This window comes from Pleurodeles waltl, chromosome 9 (genome assembly GCF_031143425.1).
Source record: "Pleurodeles waltl isolate 20211129_DDA chromosome 9, aPleWal1.hap1.20221129, whole genome shotgun sequence".
NCBI lineage: Eukaryota > Metazoa > Chordata > Amphibia > Caudata > Salamandridae > Pleurodeles > Pleurodeles waltl.
The window spans coordinates 421,248,490-421,269,560 of NC_090448.1; the positions used below are offsets into that span (position 1 = coordinate 421,248,490).

At 43.6% G+C, this 21,071-nt stretch overlaps 1 protein-coding gene across 1 annotated transcript in view; it reads left to right on the top strand.

The window, feature by feature from the left end:
* BLVRB (biliverdin reductase B) overlaps positions 1 to 21,071 on the top strand; it is a 55,942-nt gene that overhangs the window by 22,730 nt on the left and 12,141 nt on the right. Inside the window, exons 3-4 of the mRNA XM_069207219.1 lie at positions 5,270 to 5,359; positions 6,550 to 6,681. Coding sequence (XP_069063320.1) covers positions 5,270 to 5,359; positions 6,550 to 6,681 — 222 coding nt within the window. The remainder of the gene's footprint in view (positions 1 to 5,269; positions 5,360 to 6,549; positions 6,682 to 21,071) is intronic.

A 21,071-nucleotide genomic window follows, 5' to 3' on the forward strand; every position in this document is an offset into this window, starting at 1 on the left:
ATGCCTTCTGCAGTCACACCATGTTGTTGTGTACCTCTGATGCACAAAGTATTTTTGCTTGATATGTAAACCACGGAGAAACCCACTGAGACTTGTGTTGTTATATAAAACAACAAATGGAAACCTTGGCCCGAATTCTACTCTGGTAACCGGACCAACTTTATTTCACATCCACAACACCAACAAGAAGACCCCACCAAGCCTTTACAGAAGCTTTAGAAATATTCCTTTATAAGTCTTTGAGCAGATGTATGTCAGTGGTAAAATCCTGCCACCAGCCCTGCATTCCTGTTGAATAACCTATAAATTAACACTTCACCTCACAAGATGCTATTGATTCACACAAATCTAGCAAAGTCATTCAATGCAGTGCATCAAACTTGACCTAAAATGCCAGCAGCACAAATGTAAGTTTAAAGAAGACGAAACTTCCTGCACCATTTACAGAAAAGATTACATCTGGTTAAGTGCAGTACATGGGGTGCGGTATTCTCCCATCAGTTCTGCATCTCGCTGTGGTGGATGAAGTGGGAATATTTCCCGATTGATTATTTTCACATTTGGTGACAGCTGCTAATGCTCTTCTACTAGCTTAATTTGAGCACTCAAAGAGTAGCTCTCTCAGACTTCCGGAGAAACACGTTTATTTGTTGCAATATGTACAGCATTATGTTGCCAAAAATCTCCCACTGTTTCCTTGGTTGGACCATCTCACACCCTTGCTGTGCATCTGCCACTTTCACCTTTAGCCAGCTGAAATACATGTAAATTACTCTCTATGACCCAATTAGACCTTTTTCAAAATAAGCCCCACTTTTCTGTTGAAGACGCTTGTTTATAACTTAGCCAATCATTCTCTCTCAGTTCTGCCACTTTGCATATCACTCTATTCTGGAAAAAAAAGTGTGGGCCTCCCTTCAAGAACCCGTTGATGGAGGAGGTAAACATGATACTAGTGATTTTGGGGAAAGCTTCCCACCCATGAGGTACTCCAAAATACTATGGAATTTAGGGGTTGCAATTGCAATGTGGGAGGCACCTAGTGCCTTTGTGGGCAAACCATAAAATTGGTGTTTGGGGCTGGTGTGGCCAACTATACCAGATTTTTCAGGCTTGTACTACAATTGGGGCTCCTATCTCGCTGCCCACAGAGAGGCACTCTGGGGCACCAATTGTCCGCATCTTGGTTCCCCACCTCTTTGAATCCTCTGAAATAACAGGCAACTCTAACACTGCAAGCTGTAACTAGCTACAAAAGAGTTACCTATTGATGGCTGGGAGGGAGTAACGGTAGATAGTATTGGAGGGGTCCAGCAAAATGCAGCTTCAAGAGCACGTTCAGCTGTTGCGATGCAAATCTAACCCCTGCTGATAAAAAGCCCTACATGTACGAATTATTTCTTCCATTAAGCCTGTTCCAGAGTGCTGGCCTATTGTCAGCTCAGTGGACCCACGCACAGGGAGAGTGTGAGTCACCCAGGAACAGTTTGTTAAAGCAGACTTCTGCTTGCTGCAAAGGCTGTACATTTACCACTATATTGCATGCGTGCCAACATTTTGAAAGAAAAAAGAGGGAGCTTTTAAAAAAAGAATAATTGTGAGAATGTATTTATTGACGTTTCAGGTGGGAGCAAGCTCAATTAGAACCATTTTTGGCTTTACAAATCAGGAGACTCCCATCTGAATCATCAGGTCTTTTGGCATGTATAGTATTGGTGTTTAGTGACTATACCATGAGACTGGGTACTTCTCCACTCCTCCAGGCAATATCCGGAACATTTTTAACCACACACTAGCAGCTTTCCTTTGATTCTAAATACTCCCCGTTCTGTCAAAAAAGAGAGAAGAGGAATAAGTTCAAAGAGTGATTGCCCAAGAGCACCCATTAAACAGTGTCTCCTGGTTCCCCATTTCCATCTATTCCACTGGATTACAACTAGGGTGGCAATGATTCTGATGGCAAGGCCAAGGGGCAGTCCTTCCCAGGGAAATGTCACTGAGTTGTAGTCTGTGCCCAGCTTTAGAATACAGTGTTTATTTCCAGCATATTCAGGTGAAGTCATAAGGCTGTGATACCCACTGAACCAGGTCCTCTGGCAGTAAGTGGTTACTTGGTAGTATGCTTAGTAGTTACTGATATTTACCATTAGAGTTTCAGTGCAAAAGCCAGTTTCATTCAGTTTGGTGTTTTTTTTTTTTTTTTGTTAACTTGTCTGTCAAGAATGCAATATCGCACACTCGAGGTTTACTCCAGGCAGTGGTAAAAGGATTAGAGCTCAAATACAGCATGAGTAGTATTCACACTTGATGAGCTCAATCTCCCGATGAGTTATATCTTTTAAGATGGCCTAATTTATATGCAGGTGATGTTGAGTGAAACTCTAAAAGTGTGCAACTTGGCCCTAGTCCCCCTGCTTCCCAAGAAACGTCTTCCGATATCTCAGTGTGTGAAAAGTATCTCCTCACATGCAGTGTGTCTCCACAACTGCTAAGTGACCTCAAAATGATAACAGAAAGTTGGCTTCCCTATATGGGCCACAGAAAGTGATTTATGAAGCCAGCGGCTGCCTCAGAAAGGAGGAGGACCATGGATTTGTCACTGTGGCCTGGAACACTCATATTGTCGCATCGGATGAAGATGACTGCATGATTCAGACCACATGACCACTTCACAAAACAACTGATCCTAATTAGCTCTACAAAATGGTCTCCAAGATACAGAGTAAAGCAATACTGTGTTTGTCCAGAACAACATGTGTTGTTTTGTAATGTTTTAGTACACTATGCTCTTAATAAAAAAACAAAATTAATTAAAAAAATTATTGAGTATGTGTTAACATGCGAGTCCAGTGTAATGTACCAGACATTTTTTTAATTAGGCCATAGCTGCTACTGCCTTACTCACCCACCTTTCAGGAGAAAAGATCTGGACTTTTGCTGCGAAAAATCCTTGGAAGAGTATCCCCTATCCTATTCACTACTTTTATTAATTTTTTCATTTTTATATAGCACAAACCTGGCCCGAGAGCACTTCATAAGAGCACATGAATGATTTACGCTTTAAAAAAAAAAATTTTTTTAGGTACTGTGCAATTAAGTGATTTGCCAAGGATCATAGCATGTTGAGCTGGGATTTGAACCTGGTTCCCCACATTCAAAGTCGGCAGCTTTGACCGCATTGCCACATCTCATTCTCCCCCTTTTATATATATTATATTGTGTGTATTTTATAGCATCCTATCACCCTTGAAAGTACCCTATTGCTTTTGCAGGTGTGTGAGGCTAGCCTCAATGGTACTTCAAAGATACTGGTTTTCAGCTTCTTGCGGAATTCAAAAAGAGAGGAGGCGCTAATGTGATGTGGGAGGCTGTTCCACATTTTAGGAGCGATGTATGAAATGTCTCAACCTCCTGTTGTGTATGCATGAATTGTGTGCTAGTCGGAGTCCGGCTGAGCAGAGGTGCCTGTGGGGTTGGTGGAAATGTATGCAGCAATTTAGGTAGGCTCAGCCTTTGTTGTGTAGTGCTTTGTGTGGGAAAGAACCATCAACAATAGGGGTTGCTGAAATCCACCCTCTCATGCCTTGGGTCATTTAACCAAGAAAGAGACATTAATGGCCTGTAAGAGATAGATATATAGAACGAATCTGTCAACAATAATACTTTAGTTATTATTGGACAGCATACTTTATTTTTCTTTTTTGTTATTTAGCATCCAATTTATCAACAACCCTCTGCACCAAGCAATGGAAACATGTTTGTGATTGTTGTGGTTTCCTCTTTAGTCATAGAGTTCCATTCGGTCAAGATATTTCCGTTGTCCAATATCGGTAGACTTGTTCCAAGGCTGTTAGGTTACGGTTGCTGGTAAAATGTGGCATATAATGTTGCAATTTTGCTGCTGGAAAAGTCTGAGAGTTTGTTGCACAATTCTTGAGTTGGGGTGATGTTGCTGGCAGTTGCTGTGGGTGTGGTGAAGTCTTTGGTGACTGCAGAAATGTTTTTGCTGCTGTTGGAACTGGCGTTGATATGTTTGGCTAGGACCGTCCTCTTGATTTCCTGGATTTGCTGGTGGTGGTGCCTTAGGGCAGATTTGAAAACGTGCTTGTCCGATTCTTCCTAGCTTGCTCTGCGTTCTAGTTGCTTGCAGTGCCATTTTGTAATTCGGTCGCTGGAGGACTAGGGTTGCTGACAGTGGGAGAGGTCCTGGTGCAGAATGGCACAGATGGGCCTACCTTTGGCCCGCCTGCTGTGTGTTCACGCTGCACCTAAGTAGGTCCTGGGATGGGGGAGAAGCACAGGGGGTGATGGGTAGGTCTGATAGAGTAGTGAGAGGCGACAGAGAGGGAAAGAGCAGGCGCAAAGCAGTGGCAAACCAAAGGGCACAAAAGAGAAAGACTAGCAAACTAGGGTCACAAAAGAGAAAGACTGCAAAACAAAAGGCACAAAACAGTATCAAAACAAAACCGGTGCAACACAACGGCAAGACAAAGAGGAGAAAAAGAGAATAATTTGGTGAAACAAAGATGCAGAAGAGAGACCTTGCCAAACAGGCCCAAGAACAGTGGCACAAGAGAGAGTGATGTGAAAGGAGCGAGTGAGAGAGAATGAGATGGCTAGAGAAATGAGCAAGGCAAGAGCTGGGTCCACAAGGAACCAGACCAGTGAGAGGACCAGACGCAAGTAAGTCAGGTGGGTTGGGGGGGGCAGAGCTATCACCTGCTTAATCTAACTGAACACAGCGAAACCTGTACTGTACCTTTAATTGTTAAACCCAAAGTGCTTGAACTTTGCTATTAAATAGTTCATTTAAAAAAATAAAAATGAGATATTTTATGGAGAACCACCCGTTGCACGTGTTGCTCTGTGTATTGTTCATGTATGGAGGTGACCACAATTAAAAATGACGGCTTAAATGTCTAACAATATAAAAAAAATAGTCCGCAACAGGACGGTACACTTTAATAGTTTTTTTTTTAGGTTTTGTATGTTTCTAAGGTGTGCTCCAAACCTTAGGTGTCTTAGCGTTTGCGGAATTTTAGTCAGTTGCTTATTTACTGTTTATTAGCAAAATATAAATGTTTCTAGTTCTCACGGGAGTTCGGCTTATTGCTAATTTGCCTTGAATTAAGTGGAAGACTGTTCACACCTTCGGACCCTGAGAACTTGAACCTGAGTCACTGATCTGTGTGACTTTTTTAAGACTATCAGAAATGTGTTTCCAGTCCTGTCCATCTCATGAACTCACACCTTTTTCCCTTGAATCCAGGTCCCACCACAGTGATGTCTGAGGGCACCAAGAATATAGTGGAAGCGATGAAGAAACACAGCATCAGAAAACTTGTCGCTTGCATGTCATGTAAGTCCCGGAAAGGCACCTTTTAATGCATGGGATTATTTCTTTTTTTAATTGTATTTTCTGTCGCATTAACTTTCATTCGTGTTTTCTTTCATTCTTTCTTTTATTGTTGTTTAACTTTCCATTTTTATGTAAGGTTATCTGTTTTTCTTCTCTATGTAATGCACCGGATTATTTTACAGTCTGCTTTTACTGTCTGTTGTCAATGCTAAATAGTCACTATTATAATATATATTGAATCAGCCCCTTGTTCTTAATCTGACAACTTCTTGTCTATCTTTTCCCTACTTTTTGTTGGATGGCTTTCCTCCCTAATCTTTGTTGGACCCATCTCTGAAGTATTTCTTCAGTACTATTTTTTTGTTGATAGGATGACTTTTGTCCTTCCCATGCTTGCATTCAGAAAAGTACTTTTTTTCTTTTTCTGCTGCAACCACTCCATGGGAGTTTGAGTGTGTTATGTTTTAAGGGTGCCACTTCCACCCTTCTATTTCTTCATCTGTGTTGCCCCTCCCATAGGGTTTGTTTTAAACTTTAAAATCCTCTCATAATTGCCCCTCAGCTCACTCACCTACCTCCTACTCTTCGCTCCCTCAGCAATCCCAGTAGTATTAGTTTTATTTTTGTTTTACTTTTTTTTTGTTTTGTAGGACCTGCCAGCAGCAATTACCATCCAGACTTTTTTTTTCCTGATGCGTGCGTTCATATACATTTTATTCATTTTTTTTTTTTACAGCTCTGTGCCACCATCCACTTTCCTAGAATGGTAAATTTAAAAAAATCAAAATGACAGTCTCATCATCATACAGACACAAGCATGGTGATGCATGCACATGCATAGGTCATCATGCAGAGCTACCGAGGCATCATGACGCTAGCGAGTGCATATGCGAAGATGCATGCACACTTACCGATCATGGTGTTTATTAGCAAAGCCTGTAGATCCACATTGCCTTTAAAGGGATGGTTCCTACTGCCTGTAACCCTGTCACCTTTTCCACTCACTCTCATTGGCTGCCTCCTTTCCAACTCCTGCGCCTCTCCTTCTCCTTTCAATTCAGAATATTTAAGAATATTTAGGTTCCACAAACCTCCTCCCTTCTTTGTTCCATAGCATGTACTCTTCTAACTTCAGATTTGAAGCCTTCCACAACCCTTCAAAAGGATTTAATTCTGACTGATCTTTGCAGCTTTCCTGCTGTGGGATATCGCCAAGGTTCCACCTCGCCTTGTCCCTGTGACCGAAGACCACATCCGCATGTATGAAGTCATAAAGGGATCTGGACTGGACTATGTCGCCGTGCTCCCGCCTCATATTGCAGGTGCGTTAACTTCTCGGTCAGGGGAGCTCGTTATTAGCATTGGGGGACTACCTCTGTAAGTATGAGAGTTAGATCTGGAGACAAGAAAGCTTGATTTGTTTAGGTTTCTTAGTTGTCTGGATGTTTTATGGATGCACTGGGTTATTAGATCACTCAAAGGTATATTTTATGCACAGGAATTATTTGTAGTTGTGTTTAGAGATCTTGTGTTCTTGAACACGCCTTCCGAGAAGAATTGGTCGACTCAGCAGCTCCCAGGCAAGTTCACCTAACCAGAGGTAGAGGGCATTTGATAAAATTGCCTTCCTCAAACAAAGACACGTTAGAAATAAAGACTGTGCCATTGGTTTGCTGTGATGCGTTATGGTGAAATTGGACAGACACTGTGGACTCATACTGCAGTTTGCCAGTACAATTATGAATTTGATTAGTAGATGACGTGCTCTTTTCAGTGATTCAGTCATCCTTTCCATCCGTCCTTGCTCTCGAACGAATAATCCCTCACAGAACTCTTTATCGACATCCAAGATAATGATGACCAAGGTGATTTGTAAATACTGCATCTATGTTTACTATTCAATACACCCATCTTCCACTGGTGTTGTTCTGGTTAGTGTTACATATGATTCAAACAACGCAGCTACTGTACCTATTGTGTATTCACTAAGCTTATGTCCGCTTACCGACAGTTATTAGTAAAAAGCTACACCATCCATAGCACTTTTTTGTCCTTCTGTTCACCATATCGATCTCGCCTTTTTGTTCACGATGCACATGAGTGAAGGTGCTATATGGTGTAACAAAGGAAGGGCCACGAGATTGAGGGTCAGTCACCTTTTATCCTACATGTCACTCGAAAAAAGACCACCTGGAATAAAGACGGATGCTGTGTACTAAAAATGCTCCGTCAAAAAAATAAAACAACTCACAGAGTGGTTTGTTTCTTATCAGGTGGCCTCACCTTGTCTTCCTTTAGGAGATTGATATGGAAATTTCTTTCCAAAAACAAGGCATCGATAATAGCAAAGAAATCAAGTCTGCTTAGTACAGTGCAATACTCTGTTTATTTATTATAACATCTGTCTAAGTACAAAGTCTAAAGGTGTAGTAATCAATGAAGGCGACAACCTCAGTTATAATTGTCACATGAAAACCTAGTCTCAAATCAGGTAATCTGGACTAATGTACACAAATTATTCCCTTAAGAAAAGTCTGTTTCTAAAAAAATTCATATGCACAAGTTATAGACATTCACTTAAACGTTTGGGGGTTCAAAGCCATTGGAAAAATTACATTTCCACCTTTCTAGTACACTGGAAATAATTTACACCAACCCAATGCTCTGAATAGTTCCTGAAATGTTAGACTGTTTAATGTAACTGGGAAGACTAGAGAGTGCCGTGAGTGCCCTTATTTCATTAATACAGTGTTTGAGCTTTGTTCTTTACGTTTTACAATTGGGGAGTCAATATCTAGGTAGGAGTATCAGATGTCCATCTGCAAGGTGGTACTCTGAAACACTGAACTCTGCATTCCTAAACAGATGAATATATTTGGGACTGCAAGATGACTGTGAGACTGTGGATTCTCTCACCCTGTTCCATTCTATGAGCGACGTTCTTCAACTCGCTTGGTTCATTCAACCACCTTATTTAATCTTTCATTTTTTCTGTCCTACCTTTCTGCAATTCTCTGTCCACGCAAGGATAGTGCTTGCAAAATGGTTCTCGACAGTTTATATCCAATTCTGTATCTAAGGAGTCAGTATTCTCTCACTGCCGGAAATGGTGGGCTTCACAAGTTTGGGCCATGAAGCTGGGATTCCAGACCCCCCCCCCCCCCCCCCCCCCACCAATTAGTAGCATGAGATAAGAGATTACGTAAGTACTACTTTAGGTCCATGTGATCTTGGCTGTCTGGATATGCCAAATAAAATCTATCTGGGCAGTCAGCACTACACATCCTGCTGCCATGCATTCCTAAATCCAACTGCCATTCGCGCACTCAGACCAGGGCGCCTGCACTGAACAGTGTACAGAAGACATGAATAAAATAGGCAAACGACTTCAAAAGTTGGGTTCTAACATTGTATAAATGAAAGACCCCTCCAGAAAGGTCTGAACCTACATCCAGGAATTTTCCTCTATGCAAAGAGACTCTGACAATATTCCCAGGGATAGTGTATAAATAACCTTAGTCTGTCCAAAATATATTTAAAATATGTTTGAGGAGTGCAAATCGAATACTGGTTAGTTCAAGTTCAGAGTCAATTCATATAGTATTCATTATCTTGATGTGTTTTCAGCACATCAGTTCCTGCTTTCCGCATTTTAAAATGGTGAATGCAGACCTTTCTAGTCTGCACTTCTCAAGTCTGAGAGGTGAGATAATGATGTGCATTTAATAAATAATGTTAACTTAGCATTTCCTGTTTCTTATGCAGGATAATCTTTGAGTTTGTTAAAGTCGCCCTAAAAGTGGCCAGGGCATGCCCATACATGGGTCCCATGCTCACTGCACCACTGGATTCAAGCTAGCCTGGCTAATGAGGGGTGATACCCCAAAGTGGGTCCCAGGATGCTTGTTTCTGGCCCAGGGAGGACCTGACCTGGCCGTTCAGGCTGGACTGTTCCCAACTGGATTTGCGCAGTGGGCAAAAAACGATTGATTAATCCCAGATCTCTGTGACTGGGGGTGAACACTTGCATTGTTCAGCATTCCGTCCATCATCTGTTCTTTTTGCATTTGTCGCCCTAAGTGTGAAGGGTGTGCCCAGATGTGGGTCCCATGCTCATTGTGTCACTGGATTCAAGCTAGCCTGGCTGATGAGGGGTGATACCCCAAAATTGGTCCCAGGATGCTTGTTTCCTGTCCAAGGAGGACCTGGCCTGGCAGTTCGGGCTGGACTGTTCCCATGGGAACAGGTCAAGACTGATAAAACTGAGTCTTAACATTGATTGCTGTTTCACTGCTGGGGAAAGTCTTTGGAAAAATAAAATGATCAACTGAGTTTTTTACTACTGGAAAATAAAAGATGGGGCAAGTCTTAGACTATGTGGACCGAAGTGCAAGCACTTCACAGGTGATGGAAGACAGGTCTCAAGAGTAGGTCAGGAGACTTTCTGTAGCGTCTTGTTAAAAGAGGACGTTCTTTACATTTGCTACCACAATTGAACTCAGCCACATAACTTCTTTCTATTGACCTGGGGCAAGGTAAGCAATATTTTCCAAGTGGGCCTCTGATTGCAGCAGAGAACAGCAAGTTCATTCATAGTCAATAAAGGCAAGTTTACATCCATATAAACACGATGAGTGATGCATGTAGATGTGAATAGAATTCCCTTCTCAGCCGCTAGCAAGTCTATTTTTGCTAGAATAGAAAAGATGTGGTCCAGTTTCTAAAAATTAGAGACCAAAGTGACGATAGGGGCCCAATGAAAACAATGATATGCCCTCTTCTAACGTCTGCTCTGTGCTGGCATTAAAAATAGCAGCTAAAAATGGCACAGTGCAATCTCTTAGATTCCACTGCGCCATTTTTGAAGTTCCCCAAACGGGGGAACAACCCTTTGCATACATTATGCCTGGAGCAGGCATAATGTGGACCAAGGGGTTGCTAAGTGGCGCAATGCATGCATTGCACCACCTTGTAAATATGGTGCAGCGAATTTGGCCTCGTTGGGTTACATTAGCGTCATACAAAATTACGCTAATGTGGAGCAAGGAGGCGCTAGGTCCACCTAAATCTCTTTAGTCTGAGTGTGAAAGAGTGCAAGCGTAGAAGAACGTAGCCCAGCATTTTAGAGAGAAACGAAAAAAGCAAGTATCCCTTTGGAATTTCTTTGCAGTGAATGGCTTTATTTTATCTTGTAATTCCTTTGAGTCCTTTTCTCAAACTATGCGCACCGGCCACACCAGGGCAGGTTAAGTCTTCACGGGCTTTAATCTTGGACAGAGGGTTGACAAGTATACCCTTCAAGTAGAAAAAACAATATACGTGACTAGATCCTGGACACAGAGAGCCACGTTTAAAGGAAAGGGGTACTGTGAATCGAGTTCAGAGGAATTCAGTTTAACGGAAATGTTGATCTGAATGTTGAGCTGATGTATTAATGTTCATTGACGTGTAATGATTTTAGTTTCTAATTAATCATAGATAAAGGTTTATTCATTTTAAATCATTCTCCCGCCTTGTAGTCTTTCATCACGTGAGTGAGTGAGTGTAGCAGTCTTGGTTCATTGGGTCTGAAAGTCTTGCTTAGATACCAGCCAACCCTTCCCAGCATACCCAAAGACCACGAAAATCTGGCCAGTGCCTATAATGTTTTTAGTCTTTACCAGATAAAAATGTAAGAAGCATGCTTAGCTCCAGAGAGTGTAATGATCATTCTATATGTGAAGCAGGGTTCAGAAAAAAAGAACAGAGTACCTCCAGTTCATAGAGGCCTTAGTGTATTTTGGGCATGAACCTTTGACTCGGATGCATTAACAGTTTGTCTTTTGAGGACTAGAGGAAGGGTTTCTTGATGTAATTGTGTTGTAATATAACGTTAAATAAAGTGTTTCATACCCCTACATGTGTCACTAAATTATATTTTCAGGGAGGTACCTTGCTTCACTGCGTGGAAGTGCGTGGCTGGAAGAGTAATGTATTTGCTGTGATCCTATTGGGAAGTATGTTGGTGTTGTGCCTTGTGACCCACAGAGGTTCACCTGTGATGGTGTGCCACGCCTTGCAGTGTGATGGAGGAGGTGTGAGAAATACCTGCACAAGGAAAGGGGAAAGAGACCGATACGAGAGACAGTGATCTCGCTAGGATGGTCTGTGCTATTGGGAGGGCCACTGGAATTATGCTGCAGGGGAGCACCAAACTATGCGGCAGGGAAACACCAAAGTATGCGGCATAATGCACCATATTTTGTACGCATGGTAATACTGTCTCAGCAAAGTTGACAACAAAATAGAGGAAAAAGCAACCAAAATGTGACCAGTTAACCTTTGCAAAGGGCCATCCACTGTGCATGAGTTCACATCACCATGTTTTAATAACTTTTGACCCGTTTGAGCTAGAAACACTTTTTTTGTTAAAATCTGCAGGTAGTGCAGCAGATGGTGCATTATGTGTCAAATCCATAACTATACAAAAAAAGCTGCGACCATCGAATCGTACAATTCCAGTGGCCTTGGCTATAGGAACTCCAGTTACTGTTCTGAAAGAGGTTAGCAACAGAAGTAAAGCCGTTTTCTGGGAGATAAACTTAAAATCCACTTTGTGGATTGGTTTAAACAGTGGTGCTTTGAGCTGCGTACAGTTCTCACTAAGCAGGTGTCTGAATCACTACTGGAACGGCATGAAACAGCCCTTTCATAAACTTCTTGCTGCTTGATCTCCTTTTGTAAGAAGCACTGTCCATGAAAAGAGGATCTGAATCTTGAAATAACCAGCAGTTGAACTTTTACTGAGGCATGCTTGAGATGAGATTTTGTCAAGTGTGGCACACACAGCAGTGTCCAATGAAGTTGTACAGACAATGGTTGTAGGCCTTTACCCACCCACCAGAGGCAGAATTGCTTCCTCTTAGGATTGTATGTTTTGTAAGAGGATTGTGTGCATATTCGCACCAAGACGTCTCTGAAATCTTGTGGAATTTCTAAGTGACCAAATTCTTGATAACCGGGAGCCAGGCTTTGAGATTCTTGAACTTCAGAGCATGATGGTGTATGTGATTCTGCTGCCTGTACAAAAGTGCTGGGTGGACTTTGAGGTGAACTGTAGAGTGTTAGAATGCTGTAGTAGTTTGGCATGGCAGTACCACATTGGCCACACAGGAGCGATCAATCTCTTTTCTTTGCAAGGTTCTTACTTCGCTTTACTTCTTACCAGGGACAGCTCCTTCGCAATGGCGAAGGAGCGTCACCCCCCACACTCTCCCCGGCTAAGCCAAGAGCTAAAAAATAAAACAATATGTTCGATGGCATATGTTGCTGCAGATTCACATGTTTTGCACAGTCCACAGTCCGCTGCCTGGTGTTGGGCTCGGAGTATTACAAGTTGTTTTTCTTCGAAGAAGTCTTTTTTGGTCACGGGACCGAAGGACTCCTCCCTCTTCGGCTCCATTGCGCATGGGCGTCGACTCCATCTTAGATTGTTTTTTTCCGCTGTCGGGTTCGGACGTATTCCTTTTTGCTCCGTGTTTCGGTTCGGAAAGTTAGTCAGAATCTCGGAAGAAAGCGTCGGTATTGTTCCGTTCGGTATCGGGATAGTTAGGTACATCGACACCGATCATCGGAAGACTTTGGGGTAGCTTCGATTCCCCCATCGGGGCCTGGTCGGCCCGACCGCATGCGACATCGAAGCCGATGGAACGGACCCCGTTTCGTTTCTGCCCAAAATGTCACAGTAAGTATCCTTATACAGATCAGCACTTGGTCTGTAACTTGTGCTTGTCCCCCGAGCACAAGGAGGATACCTGTGAGGCCTGTCGAGCCTTCCGGTCCAGAAAAACACTCCGGGACCGAAGAGCCAGGCGTCTACAAATGGCGTCCACGCCAACAAAACAACGTTTCGACGACGAAGAAGAAACATTCTCGGTTCCGGAATCAGAATCCGGAGACTCAGACGTCGAACAACAGCAACAAACAGTGAGTAAGACGTCGAAAATTAAAACCATCGAGAAGACAAAAGTCCAGGGGACGCCACTGCCAACAGGCCATGGCTCGACCCATAAAACCGGCGACCCGTCGAAGGCGCCGAAAAAGGGCACGCCCATAGCGAAGACACCCGACTCCGGTCGAGGGACCGCCATGGAGCAACCTCGGAGCCGAGAGAGCGGCTCCGAGAGGCAAAAACAAGATGCCGGCACCGAAAAACATCGGCACCGAGACACACTGCCGAAAGCCACAAAAATTCTGTCGGTGCCGAAGCCGAAAAAAGATTCTCTCTCGGCGCCGAAAAGTTCCACACCTTCATCCTACACAGAGGAACAAGGAATAAGTGGCCAGATGCACAGATTTGGACAAGAGCTCCAAAGTGTAGAATCAGACTACACACAAAAGAGACTGTACATCCAGCAAGACACAGGGAAGATATCAACCCTTCCCCCAATAATGAGGAAAAGAAGGATCGGACTTCTCAAGGATGACGCACAACCACAAGCCAAAGTGGTTAAAAAAGTCACGCCTCCGCCCTCTCCACCACAACAGGCATCGCCGGCACAAACACCGCCACAAATGCACTCACCAGCGCAAACTACCATAAGTCAAGATAATCAGGATCAAGACGCTTGGGACCTATATGACACCCCAGTGCCGGACAATGATCCCGATTCATACCCCACAAAGCCGTCACCGCCAGAGGACAGTACCTCATACTCGCAACTGGTGGCTAGGGCTGCAGAATTCCACAATGTCCAACTGCATTCCGATCCTATAGAGGATGATTTTTTATTTAACACCCTCTCGGCTACACATAGCCAATATCAATGTCTCCCAATGCTACCAGGAATGTTACGGCACGCAAAACAAATTTTTGAAGAGCCCGTAAAATCAAGAGCCATCACCCCAAGGGTGGATAAGAAATACAAACCACCACCCACAGACCCAGTGTTTATTACTTCGCAGTTACCACCTGACTCCGTAGTAGTAGGGGCAGCTCGCAAGAGAGCAAATTCCCATACATCTGGCGACGCCCCACCTCCGGACAAAGAAAGCAGAAAATTTGATGCGGCAGGAAAAAGAGTAGCATCACAGGCAGCCAACCAGTGGCGCATCGCAAATTCTCAAGCGCTGCTGGCCAGATATGACCGCGCACACTGGGATGAGATGCAACTTCTCGTAGACCATCTTCCCCAGGAATACCAAAAAAGGGCGCAGCAAATAGTTGAAGAGGGACAAACGATCTCAAACAATCAAATCCGCTCTTCACTGGACGCAGCCGATACTGCAGCGAGAACAGTCAACACTGCTGTCACCATAAGGAGACACGCTTGGCTCCGCACTTCAGGCTTCAAACCTGAAATCCAGCAGGCTGTCCTTAATATGCCCTTCAACGAGAAACAACTTTTTGGCCCTGAAGTGGACACAGCCATTGAAAAACTTAAAAAGGACACAGACACGGCCAAAGCCATGGGCGCACTCTACTCCCCGCAGAGCAGAGGCTCTTTTCGAAAAACTCCATTTAGAGGGGGGTTTCGTGGCCAACCCACAGACACCACCAGCCAACAAACAAGAACCACACCATATCAGGGTTCATTCCAAAGGGGAGGTTTCAGGGGATATAGAGGGGGTCAATTCCCAAGGAGTAGGGGAAGATTCCAGACTCCAAAAACACCTCCACCAAAACAGTGACTTTCAAGTCACACAACCCCTTCACTCAACACCAGTGGGGGGAAGACTAAGCCAATTCTACCAATCTTGGCAGCAGATTACAACAGACAATTGGGTGTTAGCAATAATCCAACATGGCTATTGCATAGAATTCCACAAATTCCCACCAAACATCCCTCCAAAAACACGCAAAATGTCACCACAACATTTAGAACTTTTAGGACTAGAAGTTCAAGCACTACTGCAAAAGGATGCAATAGAGTTAGTACCAGTACAACAAAAAAACACAGGAGTTTACTCCCTGTACTTTCTAATTCCAAAAAAAGACAAAACATTAAGACCAATATTAGATCTCAGGACACTAAATACCTACATCATATCGGACCACTTTCACATGGTCACACTACAAGACATCATTCCACTGCTCAAACAGCAAGATTACATGACCACATTAGACCTAAAAGATGCGTACTTTCATATACCGATACACCCTTCTCACAGAAAGTACCTAAGGTTCGTATTCAAAGGAATACATTACCAATTCAAAGTGTTGCCATTCGGAATAACAACTGCACCAAGAGTGTTCACAAAATGTCTAGCAGTAGTAGCAGCACATATCAGGAGACAACAGATACATGTGTTTCCTTACCTGGACGATTGGCTAATCAAAACCAACACAGTAAAAAAGTGCACAAACGACACCACATATGTCATACAAACCCTTCACAAACTGGGTTTCTCCATCAACTATACAAAATCACACCTCGAACCGTGTCAGACACAACAATATCTAGGAGCAACCATCAACACATCAAAGGGAATTGCCACTCCAAGTCCACAAAGAGTGCAAGCATTCCACAAGGTAATAAGTGCTATGTTTCCAAACCAAAAGATACAAGCAAAATTTGTGCTAAAACTTCTAGGCATGATGTCATCATGCATAGCCATTGTCCCAAACGCAAGACTACACATGCGACCCTTACAACAGTGCCTAGCATCACAATGGTCACAGGCACAGGGTCAACTTCAAAATCTGGTGTTGGGAAACCGCCAAACATACCTCTCGCTTCTATGGTGGAACAGCAACAATTTAAACAAAGGGCGGACATTTCAGGACCCAGTGCCTCAATACGTTATAACAACAGATGCTTCCATGACAGGGTGGGGAGCACACCTCAATCACCACAGCATTCAAGGACAATGGGATGTACACCAAACAAAATTTCATATCAATTACCTAGAACTGTTAGCAGTATTTCTAGCGTTAAAAGCCTTTCAACCCATAATAACACACAAATACATTCTTGTCAAAACAGACAACATGACAACAATGTATTATTTAAACAAACAAGGAGGAACACACTCAACACAATTGTGCCTCCTAACACAAAAAATATGGCAGTGGGCGATTCACAACAACATTCGCCTAATAGCACAATTTATTCCAGGGATCCAAAACCAACTAGCAGACAACCTTTCGCGAGACCACCAACAAGTCCACGAATGGGAAATTCACCCCCAAGTTCTGAACAAGTACTTTCAAATTTGGGGAACACCCCAGATAGATTTGTTCGCAACAAAAGAAAACGCAAAATGCCAAAACTTCGCATCCAGGTACCCACACTGCGAATCACAAGGCAATGCTCTATGGATGAGTTGGTCAGGGATATTTGCATATGCTTTTCCCCCTCTCCCTCTCCTTCCATATCTAGTAAACAAGTTGAGTCAAAACCAACTCAAACTCATACTGATAGCACCCACATGGGCAAGACAACCTTGGTATACAACTCTACTAGACCTTTCACTAGTACCGCATGTCAAACTACCCAACAGACCAGATCTGTTAACACAACACAAACAACAGATCAGGCATCCAAACCCAGCATCATTGAATCTGGCAATTTGGCTCCTGAAATCCTAGAATTCGGACACTTAGACCTCACACAAGAATGCATGGAGGTCATAAAACAAGCTAGAAAAGCTTCCACTAGACACTGCTATGCATCTAAGTGGAAAAGATTTGTTTGCTACTGCCATACCAATCAAATCCAACCATTGCATGCCTCTACAAAGGACATAGTGGGATACTTACTACATTTGCAAAAAGCGAATCTCGCTTTTTCATCTATAAAAATACACCTCGCAGCAATATCTGCTTACCTACAAACTACTCATTCATCGTCTCTATTTAGAATACCAGTTATTAAAGCATTCATGGAAGGGCTAAAAAGAATTATACCACCAAGAACACCACCAGTTCCTTCATGGAACCTTAACATCGTCTTAACAAGACTCATGGGTCCACCTTTCGAACCCATGCATTCCTGTGAAATGCAATATCTAACCTGGAAAGTCGCATTTCTCATTGCAATCACATCCCTCAGAAGAGTAAGTGAAATACAGGCATTTACCATACAAGAACCTTTTATTCAAATACACAAAAATAAAATAGTTCTAAGAACAAATCCAAAATTTCTACCAAAAGTAATCTCACCATTCCATTTAAATCAAACAGTAGAATTGCCAGTGTTCTTCCCACAACCAGATTCCGTGGCTGAAAGGGCACTACATACATTAGACATCAAAAGAGCACTAATGTACTACATTGACAGAACAAAGCTAATCAGGAAAACAAAACAACTGTTCATAGCTTTTCAAAAACCACACATAGGAAATCCAATCTCTAAACAAGGCATTGCTAGATGGATAGTCAGATGTATTCAAACATGCTATCTTAAAGCCAAAAGAGAATTGCCTATTACACCAAAGGCACACTCAACCAGAAAGAAAGGGGCTACAATGGCCTTTCTAGGAAACCTTCCTATGAGCGAAATATGTAAGGCTGCAACCTGGTCTACGCCTCATACATTTACTAAACACTACTGTGTAGACGTACTAAATGCACAACAAGCTACAGTGGGCCAAGCTGTACTAAGAACATTATTCCAAACTACTTCAACTCCTACAGGCTAAACCACCGCTTTTAGGGGAGGTAACTGCTTTATAGTCTATGCAAAACATGTGTATCTGCAGCAACATATGCCATCGAACTGAAAATGTCACTTACCCAGTGTACATCTGTTCGTGGCATTAGTCGCTGCAGATTCACATGTGCCCTCCCGCCTCCCCGGGAAGCCTGTAGCCGTTTAGAAGTAGATCTTAAATCTTAAACATTTGTACATTTGTAAATAATTATTATAAACTTTTTATGTACATACGTATTCACTCCATTGCATGGGCACTATTTATAGCAAACAACTCCATCCTCACCCTCTGCGGGGAAAACAATCTAAGATGGAGTCGACGCCCATGCGCAATGGAGCCGAAGAGGGAGGAGTCCTTCGGTCCCGTGACCAAAAAAGACTTCTTCGAAGAAAAACAACTTGTAATACTCCGAGCCCAACACCAGGCAGCGGACTGTGGACTGTGCAAAACATGTGAATCTGCAGCGACTAATGCCACGAACAGATGTACACTGGGTAAGTGACATTTTCATTATTTATCGTTTTATCTTTCAGCTGCTGGCTGTGAAGGGAGGGATGCAGGGCTGGGGGAGAGAGGAGGAGAAGGATGAGAGAGTGCAACTAAGTGCGCATGTGTGTTGCGCACTTAGGTTTCCCCAGAGAAACTGCACAGACCCCAGGGCTATCTCTGGACATCAGTCCAAGCCCCTCAGACCAATCCTGATGCTGCTTTCATGCAAGCTTTAGCATGAAAACAGCACAAGGATTGCTGGGGAGCCTGTGCTGGTGTCTCCAGGGACACCAGAAGAAAAGGAGCGAGGTGGCAGCAATGGGAATTAATTTTCTTTTATTTTTAATTATTTTTCCAAGAGGATGCAAACCGGTTCACCACTGGACACCCCCACTTCTGACAGATCAGACTGAGCAAACGGGGAAAGAGACAGAAGTCTTGAGAGAAGGGATTCACCCTGCTCAACAAGTTCGTACAGGTGTTCAGCAGATCCTGAATATGGATCGCCGTTAAAGACAGGAGATGAGTCTGGCTCCAGGAGAGGATGCAATCCAAAATGAGGGACAGAGATAAGGTCTTCGTCCCTCCCTGCCAGTTGAAGTAGGCTTTTGCCATAGTATTGTCTGACCTGATCAGAACAGGGCGGTTCTGAATCCAAGGGGAGAAGGCCAGGAGAGCCAAATGGATCGCCTCGAGCTCGCTCCAGTTAGCTGAGCGGGAGCTCTTAGAGACTGCCCATAGACCCTGGCCTGCTGCCAAGACCTCTAGGCACCCAGCCCTTTTTGCTCGCATCTGTACTAGCCGCAGAGGGAGAAGAGGACATAGGGGCATCCCCTGCAGAAAATGCAATTGACCCAGCCACCAGGCCAGCTCTTGTCTCATTTGCTCTGTCCCTGAGAAATGGAGGGACATATCCTGCAAGGCTGGAACCCAGAACAGAAGCAGAAAGTGAAACAATCTTGTTCAGGTGTTTGCGAGCCCAGGGATACAAAAATACATATCCAGCTGAACTTTCATCAGTCCGACACCCCGGGAGAAGGATCGTTCGGGAGATCTAAAATATGGGACTGAATTTTGTGAACCCTGCTGTCTGGGAAAGTTATCACACCCCAATCTATAATAAATGTATCTCCGATAAACACACAATCCTGTTCTGGGAGCAACTGAGACTTCTGGATGTTAATCAGGAACCCCTAAGACGTCAACATATGAACAACTTGCTTCACGTGCCCTGATGCTTGAAGGGAAGAACTGGCAGACACCAGCCAATCATCCAAGTAGGGATGGATGCAAATCCCCTTCTGGTGAAGCAGAGCCATCGAAGTGGCCAGAACCTTGGTGAAAACCCTTGGGACTGATTTCAACCTAAATGGGAGGACTCAGAGCTGAAAGTGGGATTTCCCCACCTCATAAAGCAGAAACCTTTGATGTGCTTGATGAATAGGCACGTGCAAGTAAGCATCCTGTAAATCGATTGTGGCCAGGAAGTCCTGAGCAGAAATCAGAGGAGTGATGACCTAGAGTTACCTTGCAAAAATGAACATTCCCGATCCCTTGATTGAGCCTCTTTAAATCGAGAACAGGACGAGGGCCTCCTGGGACTTTCTACACCAAAAAGAGGACAAAATATACTCCCTGACTGTGTTCGTCCTGGGGAAAACATAGTATTGCCTTTTTGAGCAGCAAAGTTGAAATCCCATCCCACAATGTCCTTCTCTGGACAGAGTCTCTGGGGACAGGAGTAGGAATGAACCCAAAGTATGGAGGCAGAGAGTTGATCTCTTTAAAGTAGCCATTATGAATGTTGTTCAGAACTTAATGATCTGTGATAGAGATCTTCCAATGAGGGACAAAGTACTTGAGCCTTCCTCCCACTACATCCAAGGCTAGAGGACTGGCATAGACAGGAGCCCCTGCGACCTCCCTGATTTACGGGGTTGGTATTTCCAGTGCTTAGCAGAATAAAGCTTGGAGTCTTTTTCAGGAAAATCTGTGGCATCTCTGGACCAGGGTCTGGAGGCCTTCCCAGCAGGTGATTTATGTGACCAGGAATGTTTCATGTCTTTGAAAGATCTCATCATGTCACCCCCCGGTCGCAGAAGAGCGTCTTTCCTTCAAAAGAAAGTTTCAGAAAATATGCTTTCTCTGAGAAGTCAGCATTCCACTCCCAGAGCCACAAATTTCGAGGAGCCATTACCATCAAACTGGAAGCAACCGAGGCCACTTTGATGATGTCTGAGTAAATATCCGTCAAGAGTTTTGACTGCTGCTCCATTTGTACTAGGATGTCTGAAACGTCCACACACACTTGCATAACCTATGCAAGAGAGTTGAAATCCTTAACCAATGATTGCGAAGATAGAGCAGCATAGGAGGCTATCTGCAAGACCAAATTTGCAGTCACAAAACAGCGCTTCAAGCCAGAGTCCACCTTATTGTCTGTTGGATCCAATGGAGAACAGTCATCAGGATTAAATGACGATCTGCCAAGTAGGGGAGTCAAAAGAGAATCCACTTTAATGGGTTGAGGAAGTAGAGCATCCGCTTCCACTAAAAGATAGGACTTTTGCGGAAATCTTGGAATTTGGCT